Source organism: Protomyctophum bolini, assembly GCF_963924005.1.
Source record: "Protomyctophum bolini genome assembly, chromosome: 17".
NCBI classification, from domain to species: Eukaryota; Metazoa; Chordata; class Actinopteri; order Myctophiformes; family Myctophidae; genus Protomyctophum; species Protomyctophum bolini.
Window position 1 is genome coordinate 12,311,474 of NC_137878.1, and position 22,292 is coordinate 12,333,765.

General features: G+C 42.6%; 1 protein-coding gene across 1 annotated transcript in view; it reads left to right on the top strand.

Moving 5' to 3' along the window:
- Positions 1 to 20,123, top strand: part of khdrbs3 (KH domain containing, RNA binding, signal transduction associated 3) — a 121,186-nt gene extending 101,063 nt beyond the window's left edge. The window contains exons 7-9 of the mRNA XM_080787408.1: positions 3,957 to 4,039; positions 16,173 to 16,225; positions 19,589 to 20,123. Of these exons, the coding sequence (XP_080643534.1) occupies positions 3,957 to 4,039; positions 16,173 to 16,225; positions 19,589 to 19,680 (228 nt within the window). The 3' untranslated portion in view covers positions 19,681 to 20,123. The remainder of the gene's footprint in view (positions 1 to 3,956; positions 4,040 to 16,172; positions 16,226 to 19,588) is intronic.
- The last annotated feature ends 2,169 nt before the right edge of the window (positions 20,124 to 22,292 follow it).

Consider the following 22,292-nt stretch of genomic DNA (forward strand, 5'->3'; position numbering starts at 1 on the left):
TTCACAAAACGAGCACGTCTCTCCTCCCTCTCTGGGTTCTCTTTTACAAACTCAATTACAACGTGTTGTCTAGGCTAATAAACAGAAATAACATGTCGCTGTTAAAGTTTATTGTGGTCCTTAACACATCACCATGCTGACCAATGGGAGTGGACAGCACCGAACGAGAGGAACAGTCCAGAGAGCGGGATTCCGTAAACACTAATTGCATCAGGTGTTGCTAGATGTTATTTAGACAGATGCTACCATTGTAAACTTGTTATCCTACTCTTTTATTTTAGGCACTACACTGCTGTTCTCTCTGCACTTACTTATGTGACTATTTGTTGTTTGTCTGGCACTAAGTTGATCCGTGACAAAGCTGTGGCTCCATCTCTCGATTGTTATTCTAGGAATATTTTGTATTTGTATTACCTTCACCCTTCATCTTGGTGAGATTGCTATCATCATAGCAGGCTTGTTTATCTCGCAAAAGACATTGATACACAGAGCCATATTTAAATGTCTGGAAAAGAAGAATCCACTCCTCAGTCTTTGAGAGCATTTGTCTTTCACAAGAAATACATGAATGAAATATAACATGAATGGAGCAGGAAAACTTACCAATACTTGTATTATTATTATTATTATTATTATTATTATTATTACTATTGCGCAGATTACTATGAAATACTGCAAAACTGGACCATCCGTCAGTCAGGTCCATAAGCAAAATCTACTATTTTCATAAATACTGTATGATGATAAATACTAATGATTATCATTAGGCCTGACGTCTAAATTAATAAAAAGTCTTCTGAAATAATATATATTCAAAGATTTGTGCCACATCTTCACGATTTTTAGTAGCGCGCCACGAGCTTGTAGATCTGCTATTTTTCAATAGCTAAAGTGGACTGCATAAAAAAAGTTTATGTACACATTATGTGCACAGATGAACAGATGTGTGCCAAGCCGCCAAGTCCAAAATATTTTCCTCTTCCCAGAAGGTCTTTATCCTCCAAAACAAACATAATATCACTTTTTTAGTTTTTTCCTCTTAACTTTATTCATAAACAACAAACTAGATAGTTTGCAAGTGAAATGAGTTAACAAGAGAGACTTGACAGCATTCACAAGAGCCAAAAAAGCTGAGCTGAGCCAAAAAAAAACATGTCTGTAATTGCCTGCTGGTGTGGGCACAAGTGAAACACACATTCTGACTAACAATCTGTTTTAAAAAGGAAACACCAAAATGGAGAAAAAAAAACTGGTGAGAAAAATAACCGAATGCTTGAGCTTGAACCAAAATGACAACGGACTGGAGTCCCAAAAGACATACTTTTACAACGGAGCCACTCAGTAACAAACAAGTATAGTTAGTGTACCATAGCGCTCCTGTTAACAAGTATAGTTAGTGTACCATAGCGCTCCTGTTAACAAGTATAGTTAGTGTACCATAGCGCTCCTGTTAACAAGTATAGTTAGTGTACCATAGCGCTCCTGTTACTTAACAAGTATAGTTAGTGTACCATAGCGCTCCTGTTACTTAACAAGTATAGTTAGTGTACCATAGCGCTCCTGTTACTTAACAAGTATAGTTAGTGTACCATAGCGCTCCTGTTAACAAGTATAGTTAGTGTACCATAGCGCTCCTGTTACTTAACAAGTATAGTTAGTGTACCATAGCGCTCCTGTTAACAAGTATAGTTAGTGTATCATAGCGCTCCTGTTACTTAACAAGTATAGTTAGTGTACCATAGCGCTCCTGTTACTTAACAAGTATAGTTAGTGTACCATAGCGCTCCTGTTACTTAACAAGTATAGTTAGTGTACCATAGCGCTCCTGTTACTTAACAAGTATAGTTAGTGTACCATAGCGCTCCTGTTAACAAGTATAGTTAGTGTACCATAGCGCTCCTGTTAACAAGTATAGTTAGTGTACCATAGCGCTCCTGTTAACAAGTATAGTTAGTGTACCATAGCGCTCCTGTTAACAAGTATAGTTAGTGTACCATAGCGCTCCTGTTAACAAGTATAGTTAGTGTACCATAGCGCTCCTGTTACTTAACAAGTATAGTTAGTGTACCATAGCGCTCCTGTTACTTAACAAGTATAGTTAGTGTACCATAGCGCTCCTGTTAACAAGTATAGTTAGTGTACCATAGCGCTCCTGTTACTTAACAAGTATAGTTAGTGTACCATAGCGCTCCTGTTACTTAACAAGTATAGTTAGTGTACCATAGCGCTCCTGTTACTTAACAAGTATAGTTAGTGTATCATAGCGCTCCTGTTAACAAGTATAGTTAGTGTATCATAGCGCTCCTGTTACTTAACAAGTATAGTTAGTGTACCATAGCGCTCCTGTTAACAAGTATAGTTAGTGTACCATAGCGCTCCTGTTAACAAGTATAGTTAGTGTACCATAGCGCTCCTGTTAACAAGTATAGTTAGTGTATCATAGCGCTCCTGTTACTTAACAAGTATAGTTAGTGTACCATAGCGCTCCTGTTAACAAGTATAGTTAGTGTATCATAGCGCTCCTGTTAACAAGTATAGTTAGTGTATCATAGCGCTCCTGTTACTTAACAAGTATAGTTAGTGTACCATAGCGCTCCTGTTAACAAGTATAGTTAGTGTACCATAGCGCTCCTGTTACTTAACAAGTATAGTTAGTGTACCATAGCGCTCCTGTTAACAAGTATAGTTAGTGTACCATAGCGCTCCTGTTACTTAACAAGTATAGTTAGTGTACCATAGCGCTCCTGTTAACAAGTATAGTTAGTGTACCATAGCGTTACCTGTTACTTAACAAGTATAGTTAGTGTACCATAGCGTTACCTGTTACTTAACAAACTTCCCTCATACCCAATTTGTGTTCTGGCGGATTAAAGATAAAAGACTAAAATTCAAACAGTGTCATTTTGGCAAATGCATGTTTCTAATCAGGCATTAGGGCCTTTAATAAGAATACAGGGACGCGATGATGAGTACTTTTCTGGTGTGCTTGCTGGATGGGGCCACGTTCCCATTCCGAGCGTGCAAATCGTTTGGCAGATGGAATTAGCAAGAAGAAGCGCACGGGGGGACAAGAGACGTGTCACTGGGGGTCGATGTCTTTTGTGGAACATAAGTCTCATTTATCCCAAATTAGGCCGGGTGCGGCTCTGTTACCGTTTGATGTGCCTCTCGGATGGCGCTCGGGGTCGGGGGGGGGACGGGCGGGGGTGTGGTGGTGTCGGGGATTGGGATGGGAGGACTGTGGGGTGGCGGGGGGTTGCAGACTGCCAGAGCGCAGACAGATGTTCAAGGCTCATCCTTTGAGCCGGCTATGAAACGCAGCCAGGATGCCTGGGTCTTGACATTTTGGCCGTCAACTCACTTGACACTAAGAGAAGGGCAGAGACGAGGGCGGCTTCGCGGTGACTGTGGTGCCGGTGTGTGTGTGTGTGTGTGTGTGTGTGTGTGTGTGTGTGTGTGTGCCTGGGCGCTGCATGCCATGCTGCTGACAGTCAGTCACCGGTGCCAGGAATAGAATGCCTACGTACTGTACAGTGTACGCTAGTGCACACATATACCTCTCCTTTTGTGTTTTTTTACTTAAGTAAAAGCAATACTGTGATGTAGAAATACTCTGTTGTAAGTAGTAATTCTAAATTACAAAGGTATATGTATAAAAATGTACTTCAAGTACCAAAAGTAGAAAAGTACTACAGAATGTCCCATAATCCATTTTGTATGTATCCAAGTATGAAAATCTGATCTACAAGCTAACAATGTGTCGCATCGAGACACATTGTGAACTTGTAGATTGGCTATTTTCAAATGGCCAAAATGTATATAAACAGTAGGGCTGAAGTGGGTAATGTATGTTTTGTGATAATAATCAAAATTTACAAAAAAGTTACTAGTAACTAAAGTTTTCAAATAATTGTAGTGGAGTAAAAATACAATATTTGCCTTCTTCTTTTTTTTAGGACTACGAAGACGGATATGGAACAACCTATGACGACCAGGGCTACGAATCCTACGACACCAGTTACAGTACTCAAGGACAGAAGTAAGTACTGTACCTCCTCCAAAAACCTTCCTATGAATCCTACGACACCAGTTACAGTACTCAAGGACAGAAGTAAGTACTGTACCTCCTCCAAAAACCTTCCTATGAATCCTACGACACCAGTTACAGTACTCAAGGACAGAAGTAAGTACTGTACCTCCTCCAAAAACCTTCCTATGAATCCTACGACATGCACCAGTTACAGTACTCAAGGACAGAAGTAAGTACTGTACCTCCTCCAAAAACCTTCCCGTTGATGTTGGGCTATACCTGCTTCTGTACACACACAGACCAACCACAATCAGTCGTGACTTGATAACCCTAAAAAAAAAAAAAAGATCAAATAAAAGATCATTTCATCTTCTCATTTTTATCTTTTCATTAAAGATAAAATGCCGTGTTGAGGTCTTGAAATGCCAGCCTGTGTGTAAGGTGAATACGAATGAGAATGTAATGCCTGCCGCTGTCGACAGGATTTCCAGACCATGTGCTTTTGCAGACACAACGCGTATTATGCAAAGTGTGCCGGTCGTGAATGTTATTTATTTTATTTTTTATATCCCACGATTTTTGTAACTAGTTTTTTCACCCATAGAGGCCACCGGTTTGAATCCGACTAGAGGCTTTTTGCTGCATCCCCTCTCTTTCCAACCTATCTCTCTCTCTCTCTCTCTGAAATAAAGCAGAAATGTCATAAAAATAACTTAAAAAATATGTAATGTCAGTGGTGGAAGACTTACTCAGATATTTTTGGCAAACTTCTTTAGTAGCACATCTACAATCTCATGTCATACATTGTGAGCTTATTAGATCAGCCGTTTTCAAATCTATAAAATATAGGCTATATTTGTATTGATAATCTAAATCTGTAAAGGTATGGGATGTCATTATGCCAATTAATCCCAACGCGTTGCCAATTAATCACAACTGGTGAGCTTGTACTGTAAATCAAAGCAAAGCAAAAAAACATGAATTATGACAGTGCTGGCAAGGAAGTCTATGAAGCTGTCTATGTAATCTATGAAAAAGTTTAAACTGCAACACAATTTGAATACAATATGTGCTTAGTGTCTCGTTGAAGACTCCTGCTGTACATCATCCGTATCACGAGTTAACCCATTTAGACCTGACGTCATTTTCGTTGGTGCTCAATTTTTCATGTCAAGGACCCCCAGAAACTATATGTAATTGGCCACCGACCACCATCTGAAAATATGTTGTTCCAGGGACCCCCAAGAAGCAATGATTTGAGTTAAAAACGTTCGCTCTGAAAGATTATATATTCAAAGATTTGCACTATACATTTTGCACTATACATTTTCATGATTTTTCAAAAATGGCAGACCTACAAGCTCGTATAGTGCGGCACTCTGTGCTGCGCTACGAACGGGTTAAGGCGAGTTGAGGAGCACAACAAAAGGTTAAAGCGCGAGGGCCGGGGATGTAAAGGACATCATGTTACACACAGCTACAAGATGGAGAAAACGGGGCGACGCCCTATAGCGGCACGAAGCAAGGGGGCTTTTTGACCTTATGTGACGCCGCGAGGGTGATAGCTCCCTGGATATAAGAAAATCAATACACTGCATTTAGCCGTGCTGGAGGCACTGTTAAATGGGACCAACCTGCTACCTAGACAGTTTGTTTTGCATTGACACCGGACAGCGGTAAACACAGTGGAGAGCTAACACACTTTTTTGGATTGAAAGAGCGGTTTTAAAATGAAGCTAATCGATTAGGCTGGCTAATTATCTGAAATGAATTAGCCGGGATCGCACGGTGGACGGACGCAATAGGAACACTTTCATGTTTAAACCCTCATGAGCCCCTCAGTCTTAAGTATTACTTCATTATTATTACACAGTATCTACAGTACTGTATGTACTCGAGTACTGTAGTCAACAAGGGAATGATTGTAATTGCAGAATTATTTCTTTGCACCTGTCAAGTGCCGTCACTTTAGGGGGGGGGGTAAAGAAAAATGGGTAAAGAAAATAATTGGTATGGGGCCACTCTACAGTAAACAGAAAAGAAGGAGTGCTTGTACTAATACTTGGAGTGCCAAAGATTGCTTTGAAGGTGTTTTATGTTTTTTTTTATAGGCGACACACACACACACACACACACACACACACACACACACACACACACACACACACACAAAACATATTATTCTGCCCCTTGTTATTTTTGTTTTTGTCAGAGGGATGTTCAATGGCTTCTTTTGTGCTTGTGTCACCCAGACCGACCCTGTCCATGTTTTATTCTCTCTCTTTTTGGACCAGATTTTCTCTCCCCCCTTGTCTGTGTCTCTTTCTCTGCTTCCACTCTGTCTTCTTATTCTTCCATATTGAAGTGTCTGTTAGAAATAGAGATCCTCATTGTGGGTCTGAAGGCAGACTGGTCTTCCAGCATATATAGCGGCCGTTTGTTTAAAAGCCGTCTTGATGTGAATAGTCGTGTGATGCTTGGGGCAGAAGACAAATGGTCTCCGTCACAAAAAAAGCCGGAGACCTCTGAAAACTCTGAGATTTTCCTACATTATCTGTACAGAGACAAGCCCAACTAATGGGCCACCAACACAGGAGACCGCTGTGTCTCCTCCAGAGACAGCTCTGGTTTTCACTGCTTTGTTTTTCCTCTTTTTATTGTGTGTGTTTCCCCCATACGGCCCGCGTTTTGTCTAACGAGTTTGCAGTATCGCGAGCTGACACGGTGAACACGTATTATAATGAATAGCAGCATAGCACTCTGTCCTACCGGCATCTGTGAGCACACTTTGTGTGCGGCACAGTGTTTCCGTTTTGTCCCGTAAACGCTACGATATATTTGGCATTAATTAGAGTTTGGACGGGAATAACAAATGGCACGCTGAGTGGGATTGTCAGGTAAAGGGCTTGAGATTTCCTGAATTCATATTTCACTGACAGACATTACTAGGGCAAATAGAAAAAAGGGGGGGGGGGGGGCGATTTTAACGTAGCTGTACTGAACAGAGCAAGGTTATCCTATCCCACCAACCGCATAAATTAACCACTTAAACCCTATGTACAGTGCATCGTTGACTGGGGTTCCCCCGGGGGTCTGTACTTGCCCCCTCCCCAACACCAAATTTCTTAGCCCAAAATAGCCGGCTACAAGCTGACCACAGGTCACCTTGCATCGCATTTTGAGCTTGTAGATAGGCTATTTTCCAACAAATGTTCACCTATTACGACATGCCCAGAATAGAGACGCTGGGGTTCATATTCCCAGCCCTTCCATTCATCACATTTCTGGTGGACAAAGGTCTGGCCTCTTTGCCTTCAGCCTGAGGGGAGTGATGGCGGCACCGGTCCCAGCTGGAGAACTGTATAAGCCCTGAACAGAGGGAGGCCACACGCACGCACGCACGTTTTATTAACAATGCCTTGCAACGCCTAAGGAACCCCCAGACCAGTATATCTGAGCTTCAAGTGTGTATAACAAGCACAACGTTTACCATACTGTACTTACATTTTGTCATGCTGTTAGTCTAAGTAGCAGAAACTCAGCTGCCGTTTGTGGTTCCACATTTTATTTATTCTTTCATTTTGAAATACACGATTGGTTTCCAAAGTCGCCCTGTAAATGAGTTCGTTTGGATGAGGGGCTAAGTCAGGGGTGGGCAATTATTTTTCCCAAGGGGCCGAATTAGAAACGGAAAATATGTTGGAGGGCCGGGCCAAAAGGCTGAACTTAATTATGCATAATTATTTCTATATAAAAAGCAGTAAATGGCCATTCATGATGATGTACAATAAGAGCGCCCCTCATTTCACATGGGTGTGATTCTTTTACTTTCTGCTTGCATGCTTGAGATGTTTCCTTTCCCAGTTGAAAACTATGTTTTTGTTTAAGTTACAAGTCATGTAAATACTAGCATTTTATTTTAACAATGAGAACATTAGAGGTAGCTGTTTTAATAGTTGTTCTTCCATACGGAGGACCCTGGTGGTGCCACTTTCACAACCCACATGGCACGCTGCTTACTATCAGCGTGAGATGAGTGTTGAGTCACTCACAACCATTAAACGACGACGTTCTGAAAACACAATAACAAGCCAACCAGTGATGATATTGTTGAGACTTGGCAGCCTGGCAGGCATTGATGTGTGCTGCGTGTGCACGTTCTGCCAGATTTACTTTGTGGTACAACGGTGTCGACTCGTGTGCCGAAAACAGACGATCCACAAGCTCACGGCGCATCGCCCAACCGTTCTGAACATCAGAAGCATGCCACATTCGGGGCACAACACCGCTGTATGATGCAGCATACAGTATCTTAAGTTAACTTTATTGGCGAGGCGGGTTAGAGTGGGATAAATATAGCATAATGGGATTTAACTTTAGACCTCCTGCGAGGAAGTTTGGTAATCATGCGCCTGCCCTACAGTGTTGTGGAGCTGCATGCTTAGCTGGGCTTCATCACCAATAAATCCAAAAAAACGACTTTTTCCGCATATGAGGGGGGTGAAGGAAGGAAGACAGGTTCTAAATCAAACGCAATTCACGTGCACAGTTGACGTGGGTCTGTCCCTGCGTCTGTCCGAGCACGAAAATAGCGTTATAGCGTTTGTTCACCACCAAGTTTCACTGTTGCAGAGCCTAACACACAGACACACACAGGCCAGGGAGGAGGGCTATTACAGTACAGTACAGTACCACTCACTTTTTTTTAATAATTCCATTCTATCGGGGCCTGACAAGTACCTGTAGGTTTCTCAGTCACGCACACGCACACACACCCAATTGATACACAATGCATACACATAACAGTATAGATGGAAGATAAAACCGACGAACTAATGATAAATTGGTAATGTTTTAGACATACCGTATGGAGAGATGTAGCCTATAGAGATATTGTTTCTGGCTGACAATAATCATTGCATAATAGAATAATAAAATGTTTGATTATGTTGCACATACAGCTAGACTACGATACATGTCAAAGACATTCGTTTATGCTATTACTGAATCTGACAGTTGAGTGAAAATTACGCATAGGCATTATGCTATTACTGAATCGGACAGTTGAGTGAAAATTACGCATAGGCATTATGCTATTACTGAATCTGACAGTTGAGTGAAAATTACGCATAGGCATCCCAAAATTAATTTAAGCAATATTACACAAGAGGGTGTGGTTTAACGTGATTATTGCCACGACAGTGATGCGGTCAGGAACGAGACGTAGTCGAGTTCCACAAGTGGCAATAATCACGTTAAACCACACCATCAAGTGTAATATTGCAATTATACAACAGTTACCCTTAAAACTAAGAAAATCGCTGAAAAAACATATTTTTTTAATGACAGATGTAGTCGCTACGACCACAAATGTCCCAAGAAACTAGCTAGCCTAGCCACCGAGTTTGCTGCGCTCTGGGAAAACAGAGCAGCTGAATTCTTTGTTTTGATTAGGTGTGGAGTGGTGCTCGTTTGATCCACGGCTAGAAGGCTGTTTCAACCATCGGATTGCTTCCTCGAAACGACCTGTGGTATAATTCGAGATATTATTTGTGCAAGGTTCTCTATCAATTACACACCCCATGAGGCCTTGAATTCATGGAAATTTGTTTTTGCCGCATTCATGAGCCAATATGAATATGAATCTGTTCTTGAGAGATGAATAATATGATGAGCTGCGTGCGCAGTCTCCTACTGACCAGCCAATTATTGGCCCAGGAATGCAAAAACAAAAAGAAAATCTCCATGAATTCAAGGTTTCACAGGGTGTGTAATTGGTAGAAAATAAGTCATTCTTGGGTGAACGACTCCTTTTTAAGGATCACCTCAGCATGACGGAGAGAGTGTTAAATGAACTCTGAGACACTCGTGCAGTGTGTACAGTGTGTACCCTGTGACGGCATGTGGAGCAGAGATCAGTACGCTCGTGATCACAGCCCTCCTGCATGGCTTCCCTGGCTTTGAGCGTTCACACAATAAAAGCAACTTTATCGTCTAGTTAGAAGCTGTGTGTATACTAGGGCCCTGCTCAGCCTGCTGGTCCCAGGGGGGACCAGTGAAGGTGCATGCCGATGTGTATTAATCGGGCGTAAGGTCAAGGAGACTGGAGGAGACGACGTGGAGAGCCTCTTTAATTTGTCTCCGTCGTCGGGGCTGAGAACGGAATAGAAATATACTTTATTAATCCCTGAAGTTAAATTAAGGAGCACAGCTGGCTGCTCTCATCAGCAAATCACATCCGAGGCAATAAATATGAAAGCATAATCAACAATAAAAACATGTCAAAGTTGCACATCTGTAAGCCGATACTCGTACGTCAGTCCAATCGATGAAATGCCCCCCCCCCCCCCTCCACCCAAGCCTTGTAAAGTTTAATGGACACAGGTAGGGATGACCCTTTGGCATAATGAGTCTCCCACTGAACGTGCTCCTTCTGTTGACCAGTTGGCCATGGAGACTGGAGAGAGGGTCTATGATGGAGCTCGGATAGCTTTCTTAACACATTAAGACCCGAGACCCATTCTACAAATGCCATACGCAAAATCAGTAGTTCTCACATTTGCAAATGATCAAAAATGGCATGTACAAGCTGGAGAAATAATGCTTTTGCTAATTTTTTTAATGAGACCAAAGTTGTTAATTCATAATGCATTTTTGTAATATAGGATCCCAACAAGACACAAAGATTTGTCTTTTGGTATACATTTTGGGAACCCCTCTAGCCTGCTATGGGGAAACGATGACTGGTGCGTTCCTGGCTCTGGCCCCGGACCCCGGGGCCAGAGCCAGAGTCGGGCCAGAGTCATGCAGCCTGAACTGAGACGAGCTGGAGTTGGAAATGCATTGTTTTCAAATAAGAGACATTTTAGGCATGTGTGCAACATGACAACTGTTTTAAAGTATTGCACAGAAAAAGTCTCTGTAATGTTTATGTTGTACTATTACTACAAAACAATCTAAAATAAAGGGATTTAAGATCATTAAAGCTGGGCTGTTGCCTGGGTACAATCCTAGAGTATATATGAATAGAGCCCTGTGGAATACCAGAACCGATGTCGTGTTTGTCTGAGTCAAACTCAGCTAGATTGACAAAATAACTTCTCTAAGCGTCCAATGCATTTCTGCCTACTTCCAGGTCCAGGACTTGTCCCCATTAGTTGTCCCCGTTCTCAATAGAAGTCTATGCAGGAGAGCCGCCGTTGGACTGAAGCCCCATGAAGTGAACGGAGTTTGCGTAATTCTGTCCTACTCTGTGGCTCTGGGTCGCGCCGAGGCCCGGCACTCGCAGCTCTGTTGTGATCAGAGCTTTATATTTCATATTTGACACCTGCGAGACCGCTGGGCCTGCCGGTGCCGTGCGCCACAATATCCTTCCACCTCCATTGGGCCACCGAGCCCTCGTCGCCCAGATCCCCCAGGGGCGGCAAGCACTGTGTGACAGTGTTTTTAAAAGGGCAGACACATCCCCGCAGGTGCAAGAGTAAATCTCTGTACAAGAACAGAACTGTGTTACCGCAGGGGAGAGAAGAACAGAGCAAGTATAGAAATAGAAATGTCTATTTCTCAAACTCTACTAATTGTGGGAACGTTTGGCCCTCACAAGTAGAGAGTGAGTGCGTGCCTGCGTGTGCGCGCACACACACACACACACACACACACACTAGGCGTATACCATCTGAGCAGAGAAAACCTGATAACTGACTGAATGTAAAAAAATCTGCATTGCCCAACCGTTGCAAATACTTTAGGGAAATCCTTCATTTTGGGACAGTGATATTTGTTTTCAATGCACCTGTTACTGTAGGTTTGTAAAGTTTAAAGCCACATGGACGGTCGGCCACACCATAAAGGATTTGGAATTGTAAAGCTGTGAACTGACGTGGGTCTCTTTGTGACACAATAGCAGGACCTTCAGCCCTCATGCTGAGCAATCACTGGTCTACACCGCAAATACAGTTTCCTTTTGAAAATCACTGGTCTACACCGCAAATACAGTTTCCTTTTGAAAATCACTGGTCTACACCGCAAATACAGTTTCCTTTTGAAAATCACTGGTCTACACCGCAAATACAGTTTCCTTTTGAAAATCACTGGTCTACACCGCAAATACAGTTTCCTTTTGAAAATCACGCAAACTTTATCTTGCAATGGGGAAAAAAATACAGCAATGCTGCTTTTCTTCTTCCAACTATTTCCATTCGGGCCTATTGTTGTCTGTCTTGTTCCATTCTGTACAATCAGACTGTTCTGTGTTCTTTTTTTCCCTTCTTCTGCTAAATTAAATCGAATATTGTTAAGCCTTGTGGCGAGAACAAAACGTAGACCCACTTTGAAAGATTACACGGCGATGGTGGGGATCAAGGCAGCATTGTCGGTCAAGGATACGCCGTCCTTTCTGTCCTGATTGGTGTGGAGAATGTCACATGTGGACGACATACCCGTAGCTTGTTACCCTGAACAGAGAGAGAGAGAATCTGTCCCCGAACCAGCCTCGGTCTCCTCTGTGCCCCCGCTAATGCCCTACCGGACTCTTTTCAAATTTATCACAGAGGAAACGGAAGAGTAATGACGACGGAGGAAAACAAAGTCCACGAGGGACGTGTACTACATCATTCAGATTTAACACCGCCATCTGTTATGTGGCGCCCGGGAATGGCAACATCAGTGTTTAAGATGAGCCATTCACGGAGGATGATGGCGACATTCTCCGTATACCTGTGGGAGAGACGCGGTGTTTGAACCCCCGGAATGGGATTCCCCCGATAGACGCGTGTGTTTTTACCTGGGAGACCTGGCTGTGACCCCTTTACCCCCTGTCCGTCCGTGCACTGCTTCCAAGACGGATGGCTTTTCTCCGTGTCTTGGCTGCCCGGGAGACACGGAGCCGTGTTTGGACGGACGCCTTCCGTCTTAAATGTCAACTTAAAGGCTATCTATCTATTTAGAAAGAGACAGCCCAGGGCAATGTCTCTATTGACATAATATTAACAGTGGTGGACAGTAACTATAAGTACACTTATTTGAGTATACTGTACAGTTTTGGAGTGTTGTTTTTTTTTAAATGTTTTTGTTGTTTTGCAAGCTGATGGGGACTGGGAGATATTAGACTTTTAGGTCACCAGGCTGTAAACAAAATCCTACTCTGCAACAATTACCGTATTGTGCCGAATATAAGACGACTCTGGTTATAAGACTATCCCCATTTTTCAAGACTCATTTGTGGAAAAGAACATTGGATGTCAAATAGTCTAGTCCCCGATTATATTACGACACAGTTTTTAGGATATTTCCATTTATATTCAGACCAGTAGGGTATACGCACCCCTTTAGTCACTGTATTTACGAGCTATTTATGAACAGCTTAGTGAATCAGGATTTTGTTTATATATATATTTTTTTAACGTGCGTTGCTCGTTTTACAGGCTGCCCAAAGGATGTAAAAAAAACATGCCTTTGACTTTGCTTGACTTTGGGCCACGCATGCCAGTAATTTCCAACACAGGGCCCATCAAGCCTGGGTAACCGAGTGGGGAAAGACATGGTGGAGGCTGCTGTGGGAGAGGTAGTGAAAGGAGATATTGATCAAATGTCACCCCAGAAATTAGAAGTGCCTAGTGGCTTTTGGAGTCGTTAGGCAGCCGGGAGACATGTCAGGACAACAACCAGGGATCTGTTGTTGTCACAGGTTAAAGGGGTAGAATGTAGGGATAAATCAAAGAGACATTTTCTGAGTCCAATGATTTCCCAGCTTTGGGACAGCCAAAAGAAAACGGTTAACCGCTTTCAGCCTGCATGCAGGCCACCCCTCTCCTATCCAAACAATTCTTCAAAAGAAGCAAAACAAAAATGCAGCTCTACCAGCTCAAAGTGTGTAGCAGTGCCGCATGTTGTGAGCTTGTGGATCGGCTATATTTTCATTATTCATCATCTGACAAAAGTATATAGAGATTAAGTGATTCAAACTGTATATGAGGCACTCGCGTGGCACAGGGGTAAAGTGCCTGTGGCCGTGTTGGGGGTCTCTGTAACTGGACATAGGCTACTGTACTCCTATGGATATCAGCAGGGAACATTGAACAGGAGGTGCAGGACCGAGGTGCTTATTGGCTTCCCGGTGGGGGCTCCTCACTGGCGAGGTGAGCCAGAAGGACACACTATAGCAGTGGCAAAGCAGTGGGGGGAAAAGGGCAGGGAAAAATAATTGGCTACTCTGATCTATATTTGAAAAAGAGACGAAAATAGTGCTCGGTACTGGTCGCCTCTCAGTGGTTTCAGTGATGCTTTATACGATGTGTTGAGAGTGATTTTTAGATTTGTTTTCATTAGGAATTACGTCTGCACGTCTTTATTCGCCTACGTGGCCAATGTCAATTGTGGCAAATTGATTTCGTGACATTCCACTCAAAAGTGGATGTTTATTTGGAACGATGTAGCCGTAGCACATTGTGGAATATATACAGTACCTTGGCATTTTAGCATGGTGTGAAATCTAATTATTTAGCAACCTGTCAGGTCTTGTCATGGGGTACACAACATGACAGGCCAAAGCATGCATCCAGCGTGTGGTACGTGTCTGTGACTATCTCTCTCTCTCTCTCTCTCTCTCTCTCTCTCTCTCTCTGCGCTCCTCGTCCTGGCCGGCTCTCTCCCAGACGAGCGATGTCAAGGATATTACGGTGTCGTGACATGCATGCATGGCAGATGCATGGTGGCACTGCTTGCAGAGAGCGCTGATTGGAAAAGCTCACACTCTGAACAACAACAGCTGGCCTCGCTTTGTGAAGGGGAAACGTTATAGTACGAGGGAAATGCTTTTGTTTGTTTCTGCCACTGTTGCATCGTTTGCACCGGCGCTATACTGTACGGCTGAATCAGCCAGCACAGCAAAAAGTTAGAGGAAAGTGTCTGTAGTATACGCTTGACCGTGCGGTAGTAGTTTTGGCGCGTGGCTTTAATTAACCCATTAAGACAATAGTTTTCTGAAAAATCGTATGTTTCTATGTCAGTGGTTCTCAAACTTTTTCATGTCAAGGACCCGCAAAACGATGTATGCATTTGGCCCGCGGCCCCCGTTTCAAAATATGTTGTTCCAACTTCCAGCAGGGACCCCCAGAAGTGAAGATCTGAGCTAAAAATGTTAGCTCTAAAATAGGCTATATATTTGACCGGGAAAGCATGCAATTTTTATCTATTACCTACTATAGCGATCCTACAATACATGTGGAATTCTTATCTCTGTCCTCCATCCAACGTTTGCCTCGTTATGATTTCTTTCCCCTATCTATCTGTAGCCTTTAGATGTGGCCACTCGTTGATCGCTTCGCCCCCGAGTTCACCCTGGGATGTCCTCTGCTGTTGCCACGGTCTATGCCCAGGCTATAGAAGCCTCGGATGGCGCCCTCAGCCCCCTCTAATCCAGGGAGCGGATGAGGCACTCCTGTCAGCGGGGCCAGACTGACAGGCAAGGAGCGAGGCCTCAGCTGGGTGACGGCCTGGCTGACGTACGTCGCCTCAGTGGCAGCCTTATGATGAATTGCCTCTGCTGAATGATGGCACCGTTACTGAATGATACTGGGAGCAGGATTGTTCTGTCAGCAACTCACCGGGGACCGGGAGGATAAATAAATGAAGAATAAAGCAAGAAATGAACCACTCTGCAAGATGCCACACCCCCCCCCCCCCCAACACACACACGCGCGCGCACGCAAACTCACGTGCCTTTTTATTTTTCATTAAAGTTGCCATCTCTTATGGATCTCCGTGGCCGTTGATATGGAACTGTAGGTTTGTGAGGGGAAATATGGAAAGGGAAATTGCTTGTGATGGCCGCCAGATGTGCGACGCAAACTTTTTGAGTGATTGTTGTACGCCGTCTGATCTTTTTGCTTCCCACGCTTACGTTCCGCTCGGAGCACGGTTTTGAAAGACAACTGGTTACGCCATTAGTGACCAGTGCCTGTGACTGCTTATTATTTACCATACGTGACTTTGATGTTATTTGATAGGAGGATTATTCAATTATTTTGTTTACATGCCAATTATCTGCCGATACCTTCAACTAAGTTTGATGGATAGTCTTCAGGGTTTTTTTGCTCTCATGTCATGTTTACCACCGACTGTCTGTCTGTCTCTGCCTCCACAGCTCGGACGACTACTATGAATACGGCAGTGCGGAATCTTACGAAGAATCCTATGGTGAGTTGGACATATCTGGTATAATGCGTGCCGTTTTTATTTTATGATTATGTAAACCATATTAGGTCTTACCCAAATTTAATTGGTAAAATAATGAGTATATACTGTACCATTATGTGGATGCTGGAGTTCAAGTGGTTAGGTACGATTTTTAATACAGGCCTTTTACATTAGATTATATTAAACATATTTCTTCCACCACTGCTGAGTGTAGCATTACGCGGAAGCGGGGGTTGAACCCGGGGCTCCCACTCGCACCACGCAAACTACCGTGCCAATAGGGCTGAGCAGGGCTGTTGCGGGCTGGGTCTTGGTTGGGGACTACAGCCCCCCCCCCCCCCCCAGTCTTTGAAGCGCGTCCTCACTCTTCTCACTTCACACCGCGGACCGCCACACACTATGTCCCTCATGTCCCTCACGCAAGGATATCACGCTCCACGTCCTGCCGACTACGCCAGATTGTAGCATTACGCGGAAGCAGGGATTGAACCCGGGGCTCCCACTCGCCAGACCAATGCGCAACCTACAGTGCCAATGCAGAGCTGAGCCCGATTGGCAGGGCTGTTCTACAATCAGCACATGCACTGTTTCCACAAGCTGCAAAACGGTGTACCACAGGTGTAGTGGATTCTCTTGTGACAGACAGAGACTATCAACTATCACTAAATACTGACTGTACAAAACTAAGAAAAACAAGTCATTATTTCAGTTAATTTGCATAGTACAGTATCCCAAGTGACTTCTTTAGGCAATTGTGTGTTTAACAGAAAAGTTAAATCAATGACGGCAGAAGTGATGACACTGCACTCTATTGTTGTTGAGAAATTAATGTACAGTACACTACCTAAAGGATGTATGGAAACATGAATTTTTTTTGAAGAAAACTGTATACGTAGGCTAATTTGAAAGAGCAAATGATTAGAACGTGCTTTTTTAATGTAATTAAAAAGTAAGTCTTGCAACCTAATTAATGTTTAAATCCTTTTGAATATTCTTCATGAAGTGACGTCTATGCATGTGCAATATGTACACACAAATTAACAACTAATTGACTAGATATAATTTTCAGTCTATCCCCAATATCCAAAATATTTCTCAATAGTATTTAAAAACAAAAAGCTTTCATAACCCTGAAGGATAAGCATATATACAAGGATCAAAACGGCCAACCACATGCAACCTATTCTGCTCATGTCATAATAGGTAAACATTCAGCAAAAATAGGTGAACATCCTGCAAAACATACCCATTCTACAAGGTCAGAAATCTACACGCTCAAGGCGTCACGTTTGGGACGCCTTGAGCTTGTCGATTGGATTTTTTCCTGCAAAGATTAAAAAGGAGGGCGTCCTCAGTACAGACCCTTGGTGGACCCTGGTCAATAAAAAAGATCGAAACGACGTTTAACCCATTCTGACCTGAGATCAGATTCATAACGAGGTTTCCACTGGACACACACTGGTCTGATGAACCCATTCTGACCTGAGATCAGATTCTAAAAATGTCAGTCTTTCTTCGATTTAAAAAAAATAGCAGACCTACAAGCTCGTAGCGCGCCACTCGGTGGCGCGCTATGAGCTTGTAGATCTGCTATTTTTCAATAGCTAAAGCATAACATGATGCTAAACACCAAAATGGGTTCCCGTTCAGAATGGGTTAATAAACTTTCTAAGTAACTTCCCCGACACTGCTGACCACACAAGTAGGACCCGCCGAACAATCAGGGCCCCGCCATGCGGCATGCGCCACGGCGAGAAAACAAAAGGGCGCCTCTCGACAATTCAAAGGCACGCCACCTCAGATAAACAGAGAATGATGTACCTTCCCTTATTCTCGGAACGCACAAGGTTAACCGTGGTTCATTTCTCTCAAAGTGACTGTCAGGTGAAAAGGAGCTGACAGCTTTAATTAAGGACTATTGGTTATGGGCTGCCAACAAGAGAGCTCCGCCTTGTAGAAAAGAAGAAGAAAAAATAAAACAAGCCTTTTGTTGAGCCCTCGGCTCTGGGGAAGAAGAGGCCGCTATAGTGGCTAAAGATCGGACAAAAGACGTCCATCGATAGAGGAGGTACTTGAACATTGACAAGCCGCGAGCGCTGAACGACGGCTGAGGTGGGTTAATGGTAATTGTGACCTTTTTTTTTTTTTTTTTTACCGGGGAGCCACTAAACGGGTCTCTTTTCAAGTAGCTGTACTTGATCCCCGAGATTCAATTATCTGCCGTGCATCCGTCCACCTGAGAAGGCGAGCCTTTATTGCCGCTCCTGTCCGGGGCTCTCTGTTTGCCTTTTGTCATGGGATAGCTCTTATCAGTCACGTTGTGATGCATCGTGTTCACAGAGGAGGTCATGACTCCGTGGTTACAAAGGGCCCATACAGACGTACATACAGTATAGTGGGGGTACACACAATAACATCCTCAGTGTTCATTGACCCGTTTATTTAAGGCCTGACGACGTTGACATTTAAAAAAAAATCTTCTAAATCAGTGGTGCTCAATATTTCATGTCAAGGACCCCAAAAATGATACGTATTTGGCCGCCGACCCCCCATCTGAAAATATGTTATTCCAGGAACCCCTCAGAAGCAAAGATTTGAGTTAGAATGTTTGCTGTGAAAGAATATTCATGTACAAAGATTTGCACTTGATTTTCATGATAATTTCAAAATAGCAGACCTACAAAGCACTCATATACACAATACATGTACAGTAGCACATCTGCGTTGGAGGTGTCTCCCTACAATACTCAAATAAAGCCCTCTTGATACGCGTGGTGTGGGAGACTCTGGTTCAGATTCCCGAGTAGGACATAAAGGTTGCCTATTGTATCTTTAACCCATTTAGTCCGTACGACATGTGGAAACGTCATAACTAATCCAACCGACGGATTGCTAGGACATTTTCATTGATTGAGAGAAAATATTCAGATTTTCTTTCATTTTTTTTAGTTGGCCTCTCCTTCTGCACCATACTCCTTGCTCTTGGCGCATGCGCGTTGTCGTTCACTTCCCTGTCAGAAAGAATGTCTCGTATCTCCTAATCTAAGGAGCCGTCTGTGGTTTCGACCAGATGGATATACTAAGCTCTTCATTTCTGACTTCAACAAGCCTCTCGTTCAAAATATGAACACAAGGGATTATTCAGCGACTTTATCGTTATGATAGCGAGGTAAGCAAGCAAAAATATGTCTCTTGACATATTACAGAGTAAAAGCGGAAATATCTGCGCGGCACCCCGAGCTCTTATTTTGAATGAAATCCCGGTGCTGATTGTGTTAAAGGAGTAGTTCACCCAAAAAAGGGTGAACTACTGTCTGTCTGTCTGTCTAATAACAATATTTCTGTTATTTTGCTCTCAATCAGGTCAGGAGGAGTGGGCACACAATGGCAGGAAAGCACCGGTATCGCGGACATCCAAGGGCGTGTACAGAGAGCAGCCGTACACCAGATATTGAACTGTTTGTTGCTGCCCCGCATCAGAGTCCTCATGGCTGTTTCAACCCAAGTAATGGATTTTGTATGGACGCTCCCTCACTTTTTACAATTGAAATGAAACAAACCAGCTAATAAACGACGAAGGGGAAAAAAACCGCGGGGACAGAAATGACAATGAATTGGTGAAACCTGGTTTCCAAAAACAAAACGTCCGCCCCTGATTAAAAAAAAAGAAGAAAAAAAAACTTACACTGGATGAAAAATGTTAATACATAATTGTATCCTGTCCTCTAAAACAGAGCTTTACTGGAGATTAAAAAGTACATTAAGTTCCTCTCTTAGCTATGCGATTGTAAAGAGTCACATTGTATCTATCTGCCTAGTTTGTTTGGTTTAACCTCTAAGACGTTGATACAATGTTTCTACATGGCTTTCAGAGCAACTTAATTTCCCGCCCTTTATACGTTAAACCAGGAAGTGATCACTTAAAACAAGAAAGACATGTACGTAGTAGTTTAGGTCTAGCAAAAGTGCGGTAATGTAGATATTCTTTTCCCAAGGGGAGCGGAGGGGAGGGGAGGGGGTGGTGAATTGTGTCCCTTGTAAATTATACCTTTACAATTAATGAGAAGAGAAAAGTCATACTGCAAACATATTGTATTGTTGTTTTTTCTCCTTTTGTAAGATAATGGTTCTTCAGTGTTAAAGGGCTTATGAAAGCATGGTGTGGATTTGTGGGTATTGTCAGCGGTTTCATTCTTAAAGGCTGTAGTAGTGTTTCTGTCCCCCCCCCCAACACCTTCCCTTTAATACATCTTAAATAGGTGTACAGAGTTTCTGTAAACCAAATATCCATAGCTGCAAAACGTCCCGGGAACTTTTGATTTTTGTGACCCCCTCCCCTTTTATTTAGAAGCTCTAAAACGAAGCACTTCAAATTTATAATTAAAATGAAAATGTAAAAAATCAATATGCTCTCCAACTTTGTAGGCCTAATATTCAGTTTTTTATTTCCTAAATCATATACCGTAGAATTGGTAAGTGTTCCCGTTTAGAAACTTTGTTTGACTACATTAAACTGAGCTTATGTAAGCCCTTTAATATTTTATTCTTGGTTGATGCTCAATAAACATTTTGAAAGAAAGAATTTGTCTTCAAGAGAATAATTCACAATGCATTATACATAAAAAAGTAACCATAATCTAAACTAACATAAAGATTGATAATGATCATTTTGACTGATGGTAATTTTGAAGCCCATTGTTGAGTGAACTAAAACAGACTGGTGACAAACGCTGATGCAAAACAAAATCAAATATTCGCTCCAGCATAAAAGCTAAATGTCAAAGTACAGTACTGTTAACGGGATGACACAGCAAAAACTTAAGCAGTGCTGTTCTTTGTGACTATTCTAGGCTTATATGACAATATATAACTTGTATTTGAAAGTTGTGCCTAAAGCCGGATTCATGAATTGCCGTACGAAGGTGTCACCATTCACGATACGATGTGTGCTTGTAAATCATTAGTCTTCGGAGCGCGACCCTGTCATGCGACGGAGCACATATTTGTTAGAGTTTGGTACATTTCTCTCACTGACGATCCATTTTGTCGCTAATGAACAACAAAAGGAAGACGTCACATTTGATTCTCTATCTTCTAATTCTCTTTTCCTGTCCGTTCAGGATGCTATATCAAACGGGGAAATAAATAAATGAAAACCAATAAACAGTGGCCATTTTAAAGATTATCCCCAAATTCACGTTGCTTTAATTTGGACACTCTAAGAAGCAGCACTTAGCACTGGTTGGAAACCCTGTTTTATGCCTAGTCGTACGACAGGAGTTGCGCGTCGGAAATAGCCAAGAGCGCTTAATGCACAGTAGACTCTATTCTTAATGCACAGTAGACTCTATTCTTAATGCACAGTAGACTCTATTCTTAATGCACAGTAGACTCTATTCTTAATGCACAGTAGACTCTATTCTTAATGCACAGTAGACTCTATTCTTAATGCACAGTAGACTCTATTCTTAATGCACAGTAGACTCTATTCTTAATGCACAGTAGACTCTATTCTCGGCACTCGACTCGGTCTTACGGCAGAGTATAAATCCATGCATTAACGCCGTTCTCCATGAGCCTCTAAAGAGTACAGTATATATGGGGGGGGGGACTTCTTTTCTCTCTTTGTTGTCTTGCTCTTTCTGCCTATCTCCTCCGGTCGTGTGAGCCATGCATCGCCCAGTCATTTTTAAAGAGCCTGCCTTTTGCCTTGTCCATTAACGAGACTCATAATGACCCCCAGCTGACCCTCGGCACAGCGAGGATGGCAGTTTAAACAGACCTCCGCCCCACAAGGTAATCAAACTAACCCCGTATTAACCTCTAACCCCTAACATAGCTGCACATAAACCCTCTAAAAAAAGAAAAAAAACTCCAATGTAACACATGTTCCTGTTGCTTTTAAGTCTTTCCATAATTAGATGCAAAGCTGGGAATAATTAGATGTCTTTAAAAATGTAAGAAAAAATACAGAAGAAAGGGGTAAAAAAAACATGATAAATAGCAGTAATATATTAGAAAGTTGTATAATGAAATAACTCCATACTAAGACATTGATAAAAACATA